Here is a 21153-nt window from a genome sequence, read left to right as displayed (position 1 = left end):
AGTTTTTAATAAAATAAATTATATTAATATACATTTATTAATTAATAACTATTAAAATTTTCATTCAGATCGGATAATTCTATGATGGTTGATGTATTCATCTTTTTGTAAATATATATATAACTACTTAATTTACTCACATAAAATTAATATACGAAAGTATAGATTGATGCGTAAACTTTAAGTATTTACTTCAAAAGTGCTCAATGCGTAGGTAGAGCTAGTTAGTAATTTATAAAATATATATGGCGATTAAGCTACACTAGTATCCACCGCGCCCTTCCTATCAGCCAATGAGCATGCATTTACCGGACAAAGGTCTATTTGGCCTCTGGTTGACCTGTTCCTTTGTGTGTGCTCTATTTAGTTTCTTGATCTGTTTTAAAACTAGGTTAGTGTTTGTTTTTCTTTTTTTAAAAGGAACAAGTCAACCAGAGGCCAAATAAAGCTGATTGGCTAACTAAAATCTCAATAGAAGAGGAGCATATAAAAACGATAAACAACCACAGAATTCGCGCATAAGCCTGAAGAGTCCTAGAGTGGATGAAACGTGGAATATTCAGTGTAGCTTAATCGCCATGTATATTTTATAAATTACTATATATATATATATATATATATATATATATATATATATATATATATATATATATATATATATATAAATGTATACTTTATTTCTTTTCCTATCCCAAATCTTATGAATTCTTTTCGTCGGCTCAGCAAAGGTCATGAACAATATGTAACTATTGCTATTCCAAATACCCCGTTTGCTGGCTACACATTACTTAAAAATATAATTAAGCAATATATATTTAAAATGGAAGTAGCTCTTTGGTTGTTGTTATCTCCCTTGAGATAAACAACATTTTGGAAAGCAAAGCTATGTCATTACATCCAGCCGACATTGGGAGAACAAGATTCACTCAGCAATTACACTGAATTATGTCATCATTACAAAGTAATTTCTTTTCAATGGAGGGCTCTCGTCTTGGGGAGGCTCCATGTTTTCACAGGCTTCTGGGCTTGACCTTTACTCTTGATCTGAAATGGAACACGTACATCAAATCTGTTGCCAAGGTAGCTGGAAGAATGGTGGGATCTTTCTACCGCTCCAGTAGATATCTCACTGCTGATGCAATTCTCTATCTATATAAGAGTCAAGTACGTCCAGGGATGGAGTATTGTTGCCACATCTGGGCAAGAGCTGCTAGAAGCAGCTTATCCTGCCTTGACAGAGTACAAAATAGACTTCATAACTTAGTGGGGGATACTCTTTTCTCTTCCCTGCAACCTCTTTCCCATAGAAGGGAGATTGCGAGCCTGTCTTTGTTTTATCGTTATTTCCACGGCAAGTGCCCGGCTGAGCTCCAATCTCTGGTCCCTCCTCGCCAATCTTTTTTGAAAACACCCATCTAGCTGAAACTACTGTCAATAACTTTCCCACTCTTTAACTGTGCCTAAATCAAAATGTAGAGTCCACGAACAATGCTTCTTTCTTAGAAGTGCACGCCTGTGGAACTCTCTTTCGTTTGCCTGCTTCCCAGCTGACTACAACCTGGTTGTCTTCAATTCCAACATAAACAAGTTCTTGGTGAACTGCCCCCTTAAGTAATCCAATCTACCAAATTCCCATTAATAACAACTACTGCGATATTGTCCCATTGATTACTGAACACTCAATAACTCTTATCCTCGAGTGGCCTCAGGGCCTTGATAAGTGGTGACTCCTATGTAAAAAAAAAAGTTATCTGGTAAATAATTATATTCGTCAAGATACACAGAATCGTTATCATCCAATGTATACTTCATATCTGTAGCTTACCACCCCAAAAGACCACTGTAATTCAATCCTCCAAAATAAACACATATTCATTTCAAAACCATTGAGCAGAATTGCACCAAGCATAGCATGAGTACTCTTTAACATATCATGTGACACTATGGTGTCATGAATGTATGCAGCGAGCTGCATATTGTGGTGAGGTGGGATGTTTGACCGGACAGGATGGCATGGAGGAGTACAGAGAAATGCAAAGACTTAGCTAGCAAAATTATGGGCTTGTTACAGGCAAACCAGATGGTATATTGTCTCAAAAATGGGGACAGAATTGGAATTATCTCCGAGATGTTAGAGATGTTGGTATTGGAAGGGGCAGTTGCTGATAAGGGCCGCACACAGTGCTGGGTGAAAGAACCCAGGAAACTGCCAATAGATATCAGAGTGAACAACCTCCCCTCCCAGGAAAGAGGGAGAGAGATGTTGAGTGGTTGAGACAGGGGGCGGGGGCTCTGAGAGGAAGAGAGAAAGGATGTTTTTAACTACTCTCCGAGGGAGAGGTTAGGAAAAAGAGTTGGATTCAAAAAAAGGAATTCTAAAATTATTAAAGTCGTAACCAGCGAACTGAACGGCTGGGCTGGTCAAGTACTCCCGACCTGGGGGCCCTCAGGGCCTGATGTTATAATGTTACTAGCCTGCTGTGTTCATGGGAAATCTGTGACTTTACTTGTCTGGTCATACATCGTTTCACTGCTATAGTCAGTCAGCTCAATTTAGACAGTAGCCTTTGTGAAGTCATGAACTTAATAAGTGGATGTTATTGTTATAAACCGGAGTTCTGTTTGTTTGGTGTGAGGACTCTTCATTTTGCAGCGAGTTGCAGGGACCAGCGGAGGGATTAATGAACCCGGAGACTACACAGGATAGGAGACGATTCGGTTAAGAGGCGAAGCGCCTCACCATGGAAACACAACGTGTGAAGATGGCCAACTTGTGACGGGGCAACGTACGATCCAAAGAGCACCAGTCATATCGAGTGCAGTTCAACGAGGTTAGAGACACCCTATATGGAAGGTGCCATACGAGGGCGTTATAACCAGATCAGTCACTCAGGGATCAAAATCCCAATACTACTAATAATACTGAGGTCGTCAGATGAAATCCCATCTTAATTAAAAGAACCATATTAAACACTAAAAGATTCCAAAAGTCATTATTATCATGCTTGGTTTAACGTCTATTTTGTATTCTGACATGTGTTGGGCGGCTTTTAGAAATTCACTTCTAAACTAACTTCTATTTGGCCAGATCCTTATTTATTCTTCTTTCTTCCAAGTCGACTATTATCACTTCCTCCTATGTTTCTCTTGGGTTTCTCTATGAACTGAACTTACTGCCTCAATAGTTCTTCACCAACTAACTAACGAACTCAATAGTTCTTCACCAACAACTAAACTTTCAATGTGGCCATATCATCGAAATTGCCTGTTCTGCAATCATCTTTCTATATTTTCCAGATTTAATCTATCGCTGATGTCATCCGATTTAATTCCGTTTTGATTTTCAATTTTCATGTGGTGATTTTTTAATTAAAACAACCACATATTAACATTGAAAGTCAAAATTAATATGAAATGCAAAATAGAAACAGATAATTCACCCCCCCCCCCGAACAATTGAAATTTTAATAAACACTCATTGATTGATGTTGGTACAATATTTAGGTGTGCCAATTTCCATTTTTATCTAACTTCTAGCACAAAGGAAAGTATTCGTGAAATATTCTCGAAAAACATACTACTTTGAACGATAGAGTAATTACGATGATTGTATTTAAATATTGTTTTATTGCCAAAAATATAAACAATAAAAACTGTTGATCTATATTATAGATATTAGAAAGCCAAATAACGATGTCTGTGCTGTTGGATTTTTTTTTATAAAATAAATTATATATATTATCTTAAAGAATAAACAAACTTTCGACTTATAAAAAGTCTTCTTCAGGCTACGACACTATTTTTTTTTTTTAATAATTTTTTTTTTCCGTCAGAGATATAAATCCCTTGTGGCTAAAGTTCCGTTGAAATGTTATTCACGGTTGGTTTGAAATGCCACACATGTGTTAATAAGTGGCATTACTTTTCTCATAATAAAAACCTGTTTTTAAACAAAAATAATCACTGTGCTCTATATGTGTACACCTTACATTTATCTTTTTTTTTTGTTCGATTATAACAAAAAATGATCAGTTTAAATAAAATAGTTATGCAATCATTTTGTTCTTTATTACGTTAATTCTTTAAATTTAAAATACACATGTCTAGTTTACAAAAATGTTTTAGACTTATATGAGTTTTAAACTTGTGTATTCACATCATAAAACTAAAACAACTACTACTTTAATAAAGTGTACTCTGCCTATTTCTTTTAGTCAATGTTTCTATTTGCACATTAACACACTTCTAAGACACCACAGCCTTTTTAATAATAACACATATATGTATTATTTTACTTGTAAAATCGAGCGTGTACTGCAGGTTTACTCTGACTGCTATACAGTCTGAAACTTTGTGACAATGAAAATTATTAGGATGGATAAAGCGATGTATCATAAATGGGAATATAAGAAAGTTATGAGTTGTGTTATGTAGAAAAAAAAGAAGAATTTAAAGAAAGCAGCCAAGCTACAGAAGAAATAGGTTAAGGTGAAATTTGTCAAACTAAAGTGTTTCATTCTCTAAAAAGCTGTAAAGGGATTTGATTAGGCACTACGGTAAAGCGATAAAGAGTGGAAAAGAAAGAATCAAAGAGAAAGAAAAAAGAGATGGATTATGCTGGTTTGTTTATTTCATATGTGTGTGTGTGTGTGTGTGAGTGTGTGTGTGTGTGTGTGTGTGTGTGTGGAGAGAGAGAGAAATTTTAGATTCGATTCAATGTTGCTAAAGAAACGCTCGATATTAAAAATAGAGCTATAAGAAATAAAAATAATAAACATTTAAAAATAATAAACATTTAAAAATAATAAACATTTAAAAATAGAGCTATAAGAAATAAAAATAATGAACATTTAAAAATAACCAAAACATTATTGATTTATTAAACGTGAAAATAAAGAATATAATGGAAAGTTTTACTTGTTCCATGGAGTTTCAAAAATTAGATTTTTCTTCAGAGGAAATCCGATCAATGAATTGATAAATAGTGCACAATTAAAAGAATCTGTAATCTTGGTATGGATAATTCAAATCACAGTTCAAAAAGTCTTTAGGAAGTAAAATTGAAATTATAAATAAAATCATATTAAATATATTATATATTAAATCATATATTAAATCATATTAAATATATCATATATTAAATCATAAACTTTCATCATAGAAAATGAATAGTTATTTTTTTCATTATTTTATTTTTCATATATATATATATATATATATATATATATATATATATATATATATATATATATATATATATATATATATATATATAGCCAAAAACAAAAAATGGGCCAAGAAGGAAAGAAGGAAATAATCGATTTTTCAATATTTTTCCATGAAATTTTGTTGATTTTAATTGAAAATTTCTATTTTCCGGATCATTATTATTATAGCATATAATAATAAGTGGAAAAATTAATCCTAAATATGGTAGGACCTCATCTTGGCGAGGATATAAAAAACCGAATTGCAGGATTAAGGCAGTCCAAAATGACTTACAAGCAGATTTTTGATATTTTAAGAAAAGAAAAACTGAAAACATCTCTTTCTGTAGTGAAGCGAATTGGTCAAAGGTTCAAAGTCGAATGCTTGGTAAAAGGGAAATCTGGATCTGGTCGCCCTAGAGCATTCATTTTGAAGGACAACCACATGCTTAAATTAAGCGTTTTGAAGGATTGAAAGAAAACTTATGCTGACCATAGCAAAGAATTAAAAACAGGGTCTAGAAATTCTCTTTCTAGATATACAATATCTAGACGAATGGAAGAAATGGGATTTTCTTCTAAAAGGAGCGCAAAAAAGACATTTTTTATCTAAGAAGAACATCAATGATAGAAAGAGATTTTTCTTGTATTATGGCAAGAAAGATACAGACTGGTTCAGGAATGTTTTCTGGTCAGATGAATCAAGATTTTGTCTTGTTATGATGCTCCCGATGCTCCTGAATGGTGCAATCGAAGAACTGGAGAAAGATTTTCACCAATTTGCATAAAAGCGACAGTTAAACACGAGACCAGAGAGATAATGGTATGGGGAACTTTTACTGCAGCAAGAGTTGGGGAACTTATTAGATGTGAGAAGTCAATCAATGCAAAGAAATAAATTCGAATATTAGAAACAAGACTGTTACTAAGTATCCAGAAGCTGGGAATATCTCAGAACATTATTTTTCAACATGATAATTCCCCTGCACACGCTGCTAAAGTTACAAAAAATGTTTTTCTGATAATTCAATTAATGTGATATTGTGGCCAGGTCAAAGCCCCGATTTAAACACAAGCGAGAATATTTGGTCCATAATATCTCGTGCATTGGATGGAAGAGCCTTTTCGAACAATGACAAACTGTGGGAAAAGCAAATGGAATAACATCTCCTCTTCACAGTGTTCCACTTTGTTTGAGAGCATGTCTAAAAGGATTGATCTTTTAAAGAAATCAAAAGGGAATGCGATTCCATCCTAAGCCTTTATTAAAGTAAATGTCTTGTTCTGTGTTATTAGTCTCTTTTAAGTTTCCTTGTTCAATTGTTCTTTGTTCAATATAGCTTTTAGTGCAATAAAATGTATAAAATTTGTTTGTCCCATTTCTTTTGCCCATGAGTGTATCTATATATTTCTCTAGAAATATATTTTCTTATAATACATACCAATCCTTATTTAAGAAGCTCAATGTAATTACAGAGTAATATAGAGAATAAATGATAAAAAACTATATTCCAAAATTCATGTATATAATTAATTTATGAATTAAAGAAATAAATGATAAGATGGTCAACATCATGAATTTTGAAAAATAGTTTTTCTTGTCATTTACTATTCTCTCTCTCTCTCATATATATATATATATATATATATATATATATATATATATATATATATATATATATATATATAATGTGTGTATGTATATATATATATATATATATATATATATATGTATATGTTACACAGCACACTCACGTTGATATACCGGTTCTTACCAGATCATCGAAATTAAGCAATAATGAGCCTGGCCAGTAGCAGATGGGTAACCATGTGGGAAGGCTAGGCGCTGTATGTACTGCGCCGAGTCGTAGACACTTTTAGGTTGGAATCTGGAGCCGCAATTATTCTCTGGGAAAGATGCATCCCCAGTCTTCGTTAAAACATGCATCCATGAGAAGGAAAACTCTGATGTAAAAACCAGCGGTATGCTCTATCTTGTGGCAGTCATCTGCACTAACATAAATTAGCAGTAATACCAATAAGTGTGGTCGGTTTTACACAAAGTCTTCACCATTATAAACAAATAATTTGTTTTGTAGATTTTCGGACAACTTAGTTGTTATGACGGAATTTCATATGTCAAAATCGATAAGAAAGTCTCTCTATATATATATATATATATATATATATATATATATATATATGAATATATATATATATATATATATATATATATATATATATAAATATGAACAAATGATTAATAAAACATGTTAAAAGACATCTTGAAAAAGAGTTAAAAATATATTTAATTTTAAAAAGGAAACACAAGATAAGTGGATAGTCCTTAATCCGCGGAGTTTCAAAGAAATACTCTCCTTCTCATCAGAGGTCAGGAATTAGCAAAATGCGGGATCGGATTTTGCATGTAAAAATATTTAATGAAACTACAAGTAAGTCACAGATCTTACTTGGTTAAAAAAAGGGTGAGGTAAGGGGAATAGGAGGTAAAAGAAAAATGATAAAAAGATTTCACATGAATGGATATATATATATATATATATATATATATATATATATATATATATATATATATATATATATATATATATACTTCAGAATAATGTAATGCAATAAATCTAATGACTCTATCTATTTTATGCAAGACAAAGAATATATTTCAACAAGCATAACTCCTATGAAATGTATTCTTTGAAATGAAATGTATTCTTTGTCTTGCATAAAATAAAAATTCTAGATTTGAACTGTAATCATTTCACATAATAAAACAAATTTAAATGACTATTATATATATATATATATATATATATATATATATATATATATATATATATATAATATTGTTGTCAAGTAGGATCTATCACTTACTCGTAGTTTCATTCAATACTTTTGCAAGCAAAATCCGATAAAAATACTCGTAGTTTCATTGAATACTTTTGCAAGCAAAATCCGATCCCGCATATATATATATATTTCTTGTACCTATTTGTGAATTATTCCATGGATATCTGCCTTTGGATCATCTTCCAATTACGCAGTTCTATTGGATTTTACTTGTGCGAATGGAAATTTAACTAACTTTCTTGCATTCTGCATCTTTGGATTTTACCGTCATTGGAAATTTTACCCTTCACCAGACTTTCCATTCACGTGAAATCACTTTTTTCCTCACCCTATTCCCTTTGCTTCACTTTTTGTTGTCAAGTAGGATCTATCACTTACTCGTAGTTTCATTCAATACTTTTGCAAGCAAAATCCGATCCCGCATTTTTCTAAATCCTACCCTCTGATGAGAAGGAAAGTATTTCTTCGAAACTCCGCGGATTAAGGACTATCCATTTATTTAGTGTTTCCTTTTTAAAATTAAATATGTTTTTAACTCTTTTTCAAAGTATTTTTTTTAACATGTTTTATTAACTACTTGTTCTTTTATATATATACATACATATATATATATATATATATATATATATATATATATATATATATATATATATATATATATAGTAAGTTATAAAATATATATGGCGATTAAGCTACACTGAATATTCCGCGTTTCATCCACTCTAGGACTCTTCAGGCTTATGCGCATAAACCTGAAGAGTGCTAGAGTGGATGAAACGCGGAATATTCAGTGTAGCTTAATCGCCATATATATTTTATAACTTAATAACTAGCTCTACCTACGTATTGAGCATTTTGAAGTAAATACTTAAAGTTTACACATAAATTTATACTTTTGTATATTAATTTTATGTGAGTAAATTAAGTAGTTATATATATATATATATATATATATATATATATATAGATAGATAGATAGATAGATAGATATTTGTTATATAAATATAAATTTCTTTTAGTTAATGTAAAGTTTTATGTTGAATCTTTGTACAACTTGAGCCCTTGATTTGACATCATGTCAAAGCACTTATTTACAAACTATTTTTGGCCCAACTAAAGAAATACATTTTCATGATATACAAAATATCACTGATTCTCCTTGAAGAGGCTTCATCAGTGCATAAAAATTATGGTAAATAGATAGGAATGCACGTGGCACAGACATATTAAAATATGAACATTTTTATTAAAGAAAACGATTATATATGTATTTTGCTTTGAAAAATATAAAAATAAATGAATATTGGATGTATATTGATGCCCTTTTTTGTACTGATGAATGAATAAAGGAAGATATTGTATATCAAGAAAACGTATGTCTTTGATATAGGCCGACACCATTGTCTGAAGAAAAATCAAAGATGGCGTAAATAGTATAAAAACAACGCAACTACTCTTCGGATTTTTTCGGAATAAATAATCACACCCAAATTCTTTCTTCTTTCTTTCTTTTTAAAAGTTAATGAGTCCTGATCCTTCTGACGAATGAGAGTGAAAAATATTCAAAAATTGTCATAACAATTATATGATTGTTTCTGCGCTACAAAACAGGTGCTGTCAAGAATTGAATATTTTAACATGCTGGAGAAAATAAACAGTGGAATGAACAATAGTTTGGAATTTGAAATATAGACTTTTTGTCATATATATATATATATATATATATATATATATATATATATAATCGCCATATATATTTTATAACTTACTAACTAGTTCTACCTACGTATTGAGCACTTTTGAAGTAAATACTTGAAGTTTACGCATAAATTTATACTTTCGTATATTAATTTTATGTGAGTAAATGAAGTAGTTATATATATATATATATATATATATATATATATATATATATATATATATATATATAAGAGCAAACAGTTATTAAAACATGTTAAAAAACGCTTTGTTAAAAACATAAAAATTACATAACTTCTTTAATAACTTTGGCCTTTCTATAATTATCGAACCAAACAAAAAAACTTCAAAATTTCTAGATGTTACACTTAATCTTAACACCGAAACTCATTGCCCCTATCATAAACCCAACCTTACGCTTTTATACGTCCATAAATCTTCTAACAACCCCAACTCAATTATAAAATCTATAGTACCATCCGTCTCTAGAATAATTTCTGCTCTTTCTTCTGATAAAAAAAAAACTTTTAATCAAAGTGCTACTTTCTTCAAGAATGCCTTAAGGAACTCAGGACACAAGGAAAATATTAAATACAACCATTATGCTCCTCTTGCAGGCCACCTTAAATCTGTAATCACACACAATATTACTCGTAAGAAACCAGTCTAAATAACAAGATCTACCGCTATCAATAACAATGAACCAGTCTACATATATAATCCAAACCAAAATACTAATCGCAATACCTCTAACCCACCCAGTCGCATCAGGAAAAAGAAAAATATTTGATTTAATCCTCCATTTAGCGTAAATGTCAAAACTAATATACCTAAGGAATTCTTCAACATTGTACAAAACTCTTTCAAATACCCACACAGGTATAGTTCTATTTTCAATAAAAACTCAATCAGGGTTTCTTATTCAACAATGCCTAATTTAGCACAAAGAATCTTAACATCTCTTAACAAAACAATTAAATCAGCCCAAAAAATCCCTTTCCCAATTAAACCCAAAACTAACTGTAATTGTAATAACAAACATCCTTGCCCACTCAATAATGATTGCATCCATAAAGATGTTATATATTCATGCACAATTACTGAGCTCCCACGCAATCCTCCCATAACAGACACTAATATTTCGTCTTCAAGTTATCCTTTTTCCCATCCTCCATCTGATATAGTTACTAATCCAATATACAACTCGAGCAGCCCCTCCATCTACAATCATACAACTAGAATAATAATAATAATAATAATAATAATAATAATAATAATAATAATAATAATAATAATATTAATGAGAATAATAATATTGCTTCTAACAGCCATCCTAACACTAACAACACTCATTATCCCCTCCAAAATAGTCCTCGTACAATCATTGTCCCACCCTTTGTTGAACACTATGAACAAAATTCAAACTATTTAACTGATACAAATCAGCAAATTAATATTAATCTCAGAATCGAGCTTTTAATGAAGCTTATACATATATCGGCGCTACTTCAATATTAATTAAGAAAAGAATATCAAACCACACTTCTTCTTTTAACAACCATAATTCTAATAATAACCAAGCAACTTCTCTAACCACTTTAATGAAAAAACTTAACTCTAATAATACCCCCTCCTCAATCAAATGGACTCTCATAAAAAAGTTAAGTCTTATACTCCAGGCTCTAAGTCATGTCGCCTCTGCACAACCGAAGCTATAACTATAATTACTTCCCCTCAAAGTAACAATATAATAAATTCTAAAAACGAACTGATCTCTTTCTGTAAACATAAGTCCAAATTTAATTATGGTAATTTTGAAATTACATAGTTATTACTTTAACCTTTCAGATATATATATAATTTTTCTTTAACTTTATTGTTTTTCTACATACTTTCTTATTTCTTTATAATTTAATAATCCTTTATTTTAATTCTTTATTTCTTCTTTGCTTGGCCGATTGTTTTATCTGCAATTTCCGTTTTAGTCTTTAAATATTCCTATCAATCTAATATATCAATCTACTCACACATTCATATCCTGTATGTATATTTACTTATATTTTACTATATGCATTTACTTACATACTTAATTGCTTTATCCGGATTTTGCAGATACCGGCCATCCTCTCCCCTTAAATTTTTTAAATTTTTTTATTTTATACTTTAATTTTTATTTATTTATTTATTTTATTTATTTATTTATTTATTTATCCATTAATTAATTTATTGTTTCCATTTAGTGTCTTTTAACAACTTTTGCTGACATTTTCTTAAGTAATAACCTGTACATTTCAGTTGACCTATTTTTTGCCGTATATTTTTTTGCGCCTTTTAACATCGCTTTGTCTGGGCCATTTGGACATTTGCTTTTCTATTTTCTATTTAATTCTATCACCATTTAATTTTTTTCTTCTCTGATCTTTCTTATTTACATTATGTCTCGGCAACCGTGTGAAAAGCATATCTTATTTTTCTTTTATTAATATTATTGAAATTTTTCCCCTTTTCCTTGTACATATTTGTGAATTATTCCATGAATTTCGGCCTTTTAGATTATTTTGGATCATCTTCCAATTATGTGATTTCCTTGGATTTTACTTGTGCGAATGGAAATTCAATTAAGTTTCTTGGATTATATTTTTGGATTTTACCGTCATTGGATTATTTACCTTTCACCTATAATCACCGTTTTCTTCACCATATTCCCTCTGCTTCACTTTTTGTTACCAAGTAAGATCTTTGACTTACTTGCAATTTCATCAAATACTAATGTATGCAAAATCCGATCCCGCATTTTGCTAATTCATACCCTCTGATGAGAAGGAAAGTATTTCTTCGAAACTCTGCGGATTAAGGACTACCAATTTATCAAGTGTTTCCTTTTCAGATTAAATATGTTTTTAACTCTTTTTCAAAGTGTTTTAAACATGTTTTATTAACTGTTTTCTCCTATTATAAGCTCTATCTCCTATTTGGTTTTATCGAGCTTTTACATCTGGTTGAGATTACTTTATAAATATTAATTCTTTAATATTTATAATATGCTTTAGTTTTTCCATCTTGGATCATTTTGGTAAATTTAATTGTAATTTTTATTTTATATATATATATATATATATATATATATATATATATATATATATATATATATATATATATGAAGAAATCTAAAAGATGATTCCATAAACAATGTAAATTTTGATTCTTCATCTTTTAAATTTCTTCATGTATATATATATATATATATATATATATATATATATATATATATATATATATATATATATATCAATGAAGAAATTTAAAAGATGAAGAATCAAAATTTACATTGTTTATGGCATCAAAAAAGTCCGTAAAACGTGGAATAAAAAATTCAAGAACAGATGAAATTGTCCATATCTGAGGATTCCAATGTCAGAATTTCTGTTCAGAGATTTCTAATTTTAATTTCAGCTAAACTCATAGACCAGTTTTTACCCTCAAAATTGTAGGCGTTCCTTATGGATCCTACCCCCTTTTGCTATCATAGTTTATCATCACAATTTCAAAAGTTTTCAATTTTTATACAGAATATTGACATTTTTTTTTTCATAATAAATCTTTCGAAACTCCATGGATTTAGAACTTTTATAATATTTTTTGATCTGACCTTTCGCTGATTCAATAAATAATGGAGATTGTTAGTTTTCATCATTTAAATTTCTTTGTATATTAATGCTCTATCTAGAATATTGAGCATTTCTTGACAAGATAGGATTTAATTGATAATAGTCATATTTTTATATCATATAGATATGTACACTATTTCGCTCTCTCAGCTCTGCAGCATGGTTAGACAAGCTAATGCTTTAAATTCAAACCGAAAATCTTACAATTTTGTCAACAGTTCGAGTCTCTATCTACTACATTATCAACACATTGAAAGGAAATGTATTTCAATGTACATATATTTAACACACGCATTATCTGCTGCCTAGAGGGCTTTATTTCATCAAGAAGAGTTTTGCAGTCAGAGATTTCTTTCATCAGGTTGTTCATCCTACAAGCATTTCTTTAAGAAATAAATGATAGTTTTATATAGTCGGATGCTGATGGTTATGGGTGACCGTAACCATCAACATCCTTTCTTACTTTCACCTACACACTCGACCAGCTTCATAACGCCAATGTTGCAGAGATAATGTACACTTACCCTGATCATGGTTTCCACAGACACAAAATATTTGCTCCACCAGTCCAAACTTTCGAGGTCGGGTTCTTCTTCATCAATTCCTGCTTTTCTGCGACGTTTATTCTCGGCAGTCTTTTGGTCTTTCCTGTCCATCTGTAAAAGAAATTGCATTTGTATAGATTTAAACATTTTGGCCATTTTGATACAAATTTATGTTACCGTTCTCTCTGTTAGCGTCGTTTTCTAGTTAGTTTAATTTAAATAACATCCCCTGAAAATCCATTATCAAATATTTTAGGAAATGCATCCTTTTATTTATTAAATCACTTAATCATTGTTAATATCGAAACAACTGTTGCATAAATATAGAGAGAATATTAGGACAATAAAATTACAAATGAATAACATCAGGTATTGAATTATTATGAACAGTTTAAAAAACTAATTATGAAAGTTAGGTGCATCATTTGGATTATTCGAACTACCGCTATCATTTTCATTGTTATTTGCACAATGTTTCGGCCGATGTAACCTTCAACCTTCTCCAGGTGCATCTTGTCAAATTAAGGAATCTTTCTGTCGAATTTGGGAATCTGCACAGAATTTCAAACAGAAACCTTTATTTAATGTACAGGGGGTAGCATGTTCTTGTTCGACGGAACAAGTCGTGATTGGGTCTTTATTAGTCGTGATTGGGTCTTTATTTGCAATTGTATTCTTTGTGTTCTCTGCACTGGGGATTAAACCTTCAACCTCCAGAAGAGTGTCCACAGGGACGATTGGTATAACGGATAAAGTATTTGGTAAATCTAGTTTTAAGTGACATTGTACTTGTATTGCATAGGGGTACATATTAAGCAGAGACGGCGGGGACATATATAACAATGATGAGGGAGAGAGGACGTTTATACATATTACGGTTCTGTTCTGATATGCTTGGGACTCCATATAGATACTGAATGGAGATGTATACAAGTTCTTAACACAGAGGAGGGGAGATACATAATCTTGTAAGGGTTACACAATGTTCATTACAAGATGATAAACACATTACCTTTTGGTGTTGAAAGATGACACATGACAACAGTTTTACAAAAACACAATGATGATTCTTTATTCATTGGATCGGTCGGATGATGATGACGTCAGGAATTCAAATTCAGGATCTACATAGTTTAATGTTCTTCCTTTCGCTTCCAAAATGTCAGCTGACCACTGACTACCAACTGACTGACTCTCAACTCTCTCTCTGACTTACTAGCAGACTGCCCTAAAATTCGAACCCATAGAACTATATGGCGAATCCTCCTTTGTCTATGACGTCAGAAGTGTGTTTTTCAAACGTGACTAATTCACGTGGCTATGCATGTTTGTCCAAAACACACTTCTGCAAACAAAGAATCCTCTCCTAACCTATTTTTAACCTAACCTATTTTTTTAACAATATATTTTTAATTTTCATTGTTCATTCTTTTACTGACATATTTAATATTCAGAATTAATAGCCTTATTTTCTAACATTACAATTCTTAATCTTGCTTACAAGGTTCGATTCTAAGCTTATCCTAATCTCATTTTCACTTATCTAATGTTCTTCTTATTTACATGGAAAGGGGACAGCCCTTTTCCTGTAACACTTGAGGTTAAAGATTTAACCCTCAGTATGAGAGATATTTAGATTACAATTTCTAATTAAGACATCTACCTGGTCATGAATGACAGAACGACAGTATACTACCTCTATGTATTTTCCCCACTCTTTATCCGTGCCTAAATCCAAACGTAGATTCTATGAGCAGAGCTTCTTTCTTAGAAGTGCACGACTGTGGAACTCTCCCGTTTGCCTGTTTTCCACCTGACTACAACTTGGATGTCTTCAAGTCCAACATAAACAAATTCCTGACAAACCGCTCCCTTAAGTAAGATACTCTATAAAATCTCCAGTACTAATGATTACTACGATACTACCCCATTGATTACTGTACACGTAATAACCCTTATCCCTTAGTGGCTTCCGGGCCTTGATAAGTGGTGACCTTCATGTAAAAAAAAAAAATTAAATTAAAGGATCTGTTCAAAATTCCCTGCAGATTCTGAGTTCGACAAGAGACACCTGAAGAAGGTCTGACGTTACGTTTTACAGTGGTCCAATCAATACAAATTTTCAACCATCATTTCAAAAATGCAAAAATATAATATGCAAATTAGGAGCACAAAAATGTTTTTCTTTGAACGTTTCGTCTCTGCGGTATATACAGTATTTCAAAATACTCTATTATACTACTGATTTAAGTAACCGTCTTAATGATAATATAGGAGTTATAAATAAAAAACAAAACTTTCTTATTTATTTAAGTAACATTTTCTAATAGGAAAACCATTTTGGGAATAAGAAAAAAAAAAAAAAACAACCTCAGAGAATAACTCAGAAAAATGGCGATCAGTGGTTTCAAAACGTTAGACACAAAAAAAGTCAAACGCAAAAGAAATGTCCAGCATCAAGCAGCTAAACCCAGTTAAAAAATAACAATGTTCAAAACACTGTTAGATGTTTAAGATATAAAACCAAAAGATTTTATGAAGGTAACAGTCCGAAAATTAGGTAAAAACACTGAAATACAAGAATCCATTACTGGTAAAAGTAACACTTGAGGTTAAAACACCCGGGCAACGCCGGGAACCCTTGCTAGTATTATAATAAAAACACAAACTTATACAAAATTAATACACCATTGTATTGCTTAAAATATATTTTGATTGAGAAAATTTGCGTCTGATCTTGTAGATCTTTGTGTTCAATTGCATCCCAGTAAACGACAATTGGAATCAATAATTGTGGCGCCAGATGGATCGAATGGAAATTTGAATGATGTTACCACATTTTCGCATCCTCATACTCACAGCATCAATTGTGATAACTTGGTCCCGAGAAATCAGTGGCTGCTTCTCATCGATGGAAATTGCTATGTCTTCAGCTCTTGTTGAGACTTCTGTTACAACTTTAGCGGCATCAAGATCTCTTCCTATATATATATATATAAAAAAAAAAAAATATGCATGAGAAAATTGAAACAAACAAAAAAAGATTAATACAGGCAAGTAAGTATTAATGAAATCTTTTTGTCCCTTCATAAAATCCGATTTTTATATCCGATTTTGCAGGCTTCAAGCTAGCTTTTACTTTTGTTAATATAAACTGACTATGATTATTTATGAGTTTTGTTGTGCCCACATTAGTTGTTTTTATCTATTTACAAATCTATACTTATATAAAGTTGAGTTTTCATTGCGCTTACATCAATATTAAAACTCTACTTTTTCCATTTAAAAATTATTAAAGCGACCTTTTTAATATACTCACTCATGGATATGCGAGCGACTTCATGAAGGGAAACTAATTTAGATATTCCTTTGAAAAATGAGCATTCGCTTATTACTTATTTATTTTATGGTTTCTTATTGGATGATCGTCTCTTGATAACCAAACAATATTTTTCCACGAAAGGAGAAGATAATGCCTGGAATGGTGGGCTCGTGACAAACAAACATATACTAAATTACTCCCACAATACTAAAAGGTAATGCCTGGGAGGTGGGTTTCATGACAACAGAGCCGATTCTCCACTACCCCCCCCAAAAAAAAACAAAATGAGTAATGCCCGAGAGAATAGTATTATGACACCATAATTGATACTATACTACTTGCCCTAAAATAGGTAATCCTTGGGAGGATAGACTACATGACTACAGAACAGACGCTGCACTCTACCCCTTCCCCTCAAAATAGGAGGAAGTAATGTCCGAGACTACAGAACAGATACTACACTACCCGCTTCTAGATTCAGTATTAAAAAATAGTACATTAGTCTGAAATAGCTATAAAGATTGAATTGAGCATTAAAAAATATAACACTAGTATATTTATCGAAGTAAAATAGTTATAGATTAAGCTTGAGACAAACAGATACCAAATCTCTATTAGTAATAGTAAAAGTAGGTATTAACTTGCTTCCAATCTCGGCAAGGTGTTACACAAGGTCGGAAAGTGGGGATATCAAGCCAGCACTCCTAAAGAGGTGGCAATCTGGCCTAGCAAAACAAAATTGCCCGGACATCTCCATCAGCATTCCCTGGTAGGGGCGCCTCAACCAACAAGCAATAAACTTTCCCCCACCCGAAATCCAAGTGGCAAGGCCTGTTGGTTTGATTATAAAGAACAGATTTTTGACTGATACTTTCTACCTAAGTCTCCAAGCAACTGAAGCAGCAAGGAGACCAACAGAGCAACATAAAAAATAATGAGAACGTAATAATAAAAGTGTAACAGCACTTCAATAGAAGCAATAGTATAGTTTCAATTTCAGACAGACAGATAGTATCTTTCCTTTCGTGATGATACTACATCAGTGAAAGTAATAGTACAGTTCTGGTTTCAGACAGACAGATATCGAATCTCCATTACGGATAGATGTTGGTGATTTATTTTACGTACCTGGGAAGAGTTTCTTGAGGGCATCTTTAGCTCGCTTTGTCGTTGGAACATACATAAACTTGGATAATGATTTGATAATATGACTCCCAACAAGAACAAATCTGCCGAAACTGCGGCAATCAACACAACGTATGGTTATTGGAGGGCAATATAACTCATTTTCTGGTAGTTCCTGTAAAACACAAGACAAAGAACGAAAACAGACAGCTTATTATTTAGAAAATAACAATCATAAGAGAGAAAAAAAGTTGTATAAAAAAGTTGTCTCCCTTGCCCCAAAAAGATTTTCAGGAGCGTTATGTGGCTCCCTTCTATCAAGGTTTTTTTTAGAGTAAGTTATGTCTCTGGTAGAAATCCAGACGGCAGACATTTTAATTTGGACACGTCGGTCTTCAATTCATACATTTAAACGAATAAGTAATTCTTCATCATTTTAAATGTATACATATTTTTGCACTAATATTAACAATTAGTATAGATATCCCGAAAAACTGAGTCATAGGAAAGCCTTTAAAAAATATTTTAGTGACCCCTGAAGACTGAACTTTCTTTATGATCTACGGACCCACCCTCAAACCCACGGTTCGAATTTTTGTAATGCAGAGCTAACCCTCTTTTCCTTAGTAGAGAAAAAGAAGCATGTTTTCGACACCCGAAGAAGGTCGTAGGTTTCAGCGACCGAAACGTTGTGCTAATAACACCCAAGATGAGAATAATAGTCCGATTAAACAACATAACACAAGCATTCACATCTTGTCTCAAAAATTCAGGATTGCAGTAATTTTTCATCAGTTGCAAACAAAGAATAAACCGTTAATCTATATAGAACAGGTTTTTTTTATTCAATTCGTTCGTTATATTCAGAATTTACTACTCACAAATACATAATTTCCGATAAAAGAATTAATTGTTAAAGATCAATTAAAATAATAATGGATGGGCTCCATATTTACAATATTCAATTATAATGTTTTTACAATTTGCGATAACGATTGATAATTTGGATTTGTTTTACAATACACATTGGCATGAAAAAGTGGAATAAAACTGGAATCTTAGGGAGATATCAATCATACCAGTTATTATAGGTGTCATAGGGCTTATGAAGAAGAACCTGAAGTCCTACCTAACTAATATCCCTGGTGAACCAAGTGCAAAAGTGATCCAGACAATTGCACTTAAGGGAACAATGAGGATACCAAAAAGAGCTCTCGGCTGGTTTCAATAAAAAGCAGGGGAATGTTAACAGCTGGATTGGCTGTCCCATACCCAGCATTATAATCTTCAAAGAAAGAAAATTTTTAAAAAGTGAAAAAACAAATATTTAACAAATAAATGTTATCAGAGGCCAGATAAGTTACTCTTCTACCTATCTGGAAAGTTTATAACGGTTTTACTCACTTGAAACCGTTTATTCGGTCCGAAAAACAAACAGGGTCGAGTGTTATGTTAGAACAAGAAAAATGGCCGCGAATTGATACCTAAACATTTGAAGTCTTGATAGTAACATAAAAACAAAAATAAAACAAAATACTGTGAGGAATCCACTCAATAACTGCCACGGTAATATTTAAAGCTACCAAACATTTATCCAGTTAGATAGAAAATTAACGTATCTTGCATTTGAGAACATTTACTTTTTATATATTTATTTTTGGACAACTTTTTCGTACCAATGCGTATTGTAAAACAACACTAAATATGTTAAAAACAAATTAAATTTAGAAGAAACCGAAAAACTCATTTCAATTTCACTTTCGTATGCGCTAATTTGCTTACAATCCGTGTTTTTTATTTCACTTAATATTTATTTCTGAGAAATATTTTTTGTACTATTAGTTTTCAAATCCTCTGTTTTTATCTTGATTCATGAGGAGTTCCTTAGACTATTGAATGTCAAAGTCGTGTGGTATTCCTAGCGCAAAGGACTAGATTTCGATTCTTCCTGAAACCACCAGTATCAATCTTTGTTTATCTGTTGCGATATTTCTGTATTGAAATCGCTTCCTATAGATTATATACATACTAACAAAAAAGACTTTCATACTTACAACATCGAAGAATTTTACAAGAATGCTGAAATTTGGGTTCTTTTTAGCGTTTGCAATCACCGAAGACTGCAAAACGTGCCCAGCACATTCAATATCGATCCGGGGACGATCAACATGAGTCAGCTGTAATCTCTTCAAATCTCTCACGCCCCAGAACAGAACCTGAAAAATGAAACAAAAAAAAAAAAATTAGATAATAACGTTGTATATCTAACAAATAAAGTTATCCTGTAGGATTTTCAACTTAAGACTCAAATAAAAATTTATATAACAAAAAAATTTGATTCAAATTAGCCAATATTTTCGTTTTTTTTTTATACTATGTTATTGGCATGAATATTATTTAGCATTATTATTCTGACTAAGTACTTTCTAAAATAGACACATTTTCCATAACCAGCAAATAGATTTAAATATTAAAAGAATCAAGAAAATGACATGAATTACTTCCCTTTAATTGGAAATAATTATAGACAAATACGACATTCACTCTAGGTAGGTTTAACTCCCTTCCCCTAGTATCTTTGGCCGGGGAAGATATATTATACACGCGTATTCACACTATGAACTTATCGACCTTTACATTTCTAATTCTTTCACCAAGCACGAATTTGTTTAAATGAACACTTACTAATGGAAACTTTTAAATATAAAAATGTCATATTACAA

The 21153-nt window shown here is 31.5% G+C and overlaps 1 protein-coding gene across 21 annotated transcripts in view; it reads right to left on the bottom strand.

The window, feature by feature from the left end:
- The window catches only part of LOC145279820 (otoferlin-like), a 1618966-nt gene that overhangs the window by 930412 nt on the left and 667401 nt on the right, over positions 1-21153 (bottom strand). For all 21 annotated transcript variants that reach the window (XM_080131202.1, XM_080131198.1, XM_080131211.1 and 18 more), the window contains 4 exons: positions 20485-20646; positions 18434-18605; positions 16843-16964; positions 13963-14094 (listed from right to left, as the gene is read on the bottom strand). In XM_080131202.1, coding sequence (XP_079987328.1) covers positions 13963-14094; positions 16843-16964; positions 18434-18605; positions 20485-20646 — 588 coding nt within the window. The remainder of the gene's footprint in view (positions 1-13962; positions 14095-16842; positions 16965-18433; positions 18606-20484; positions 20647-21153) is intronic.

This window comes from Euprymna scolopes, chromosome 7 (genome assembly GCF_053919585.1).
Source record: "Euprymna scolopes isolate OS-2025 chromosome 7, ASM5391958v1, whole genome shotgun sequence".
NCBI lineage: Eukaryota > Metazoa > Mollusca > Cephalopoda > Sepiida > Sepiolidae > Euprymna > Euprymna scolopes.
This window is presented reverse-complemented; position numbering and strand designations above follow the sequence as displayed.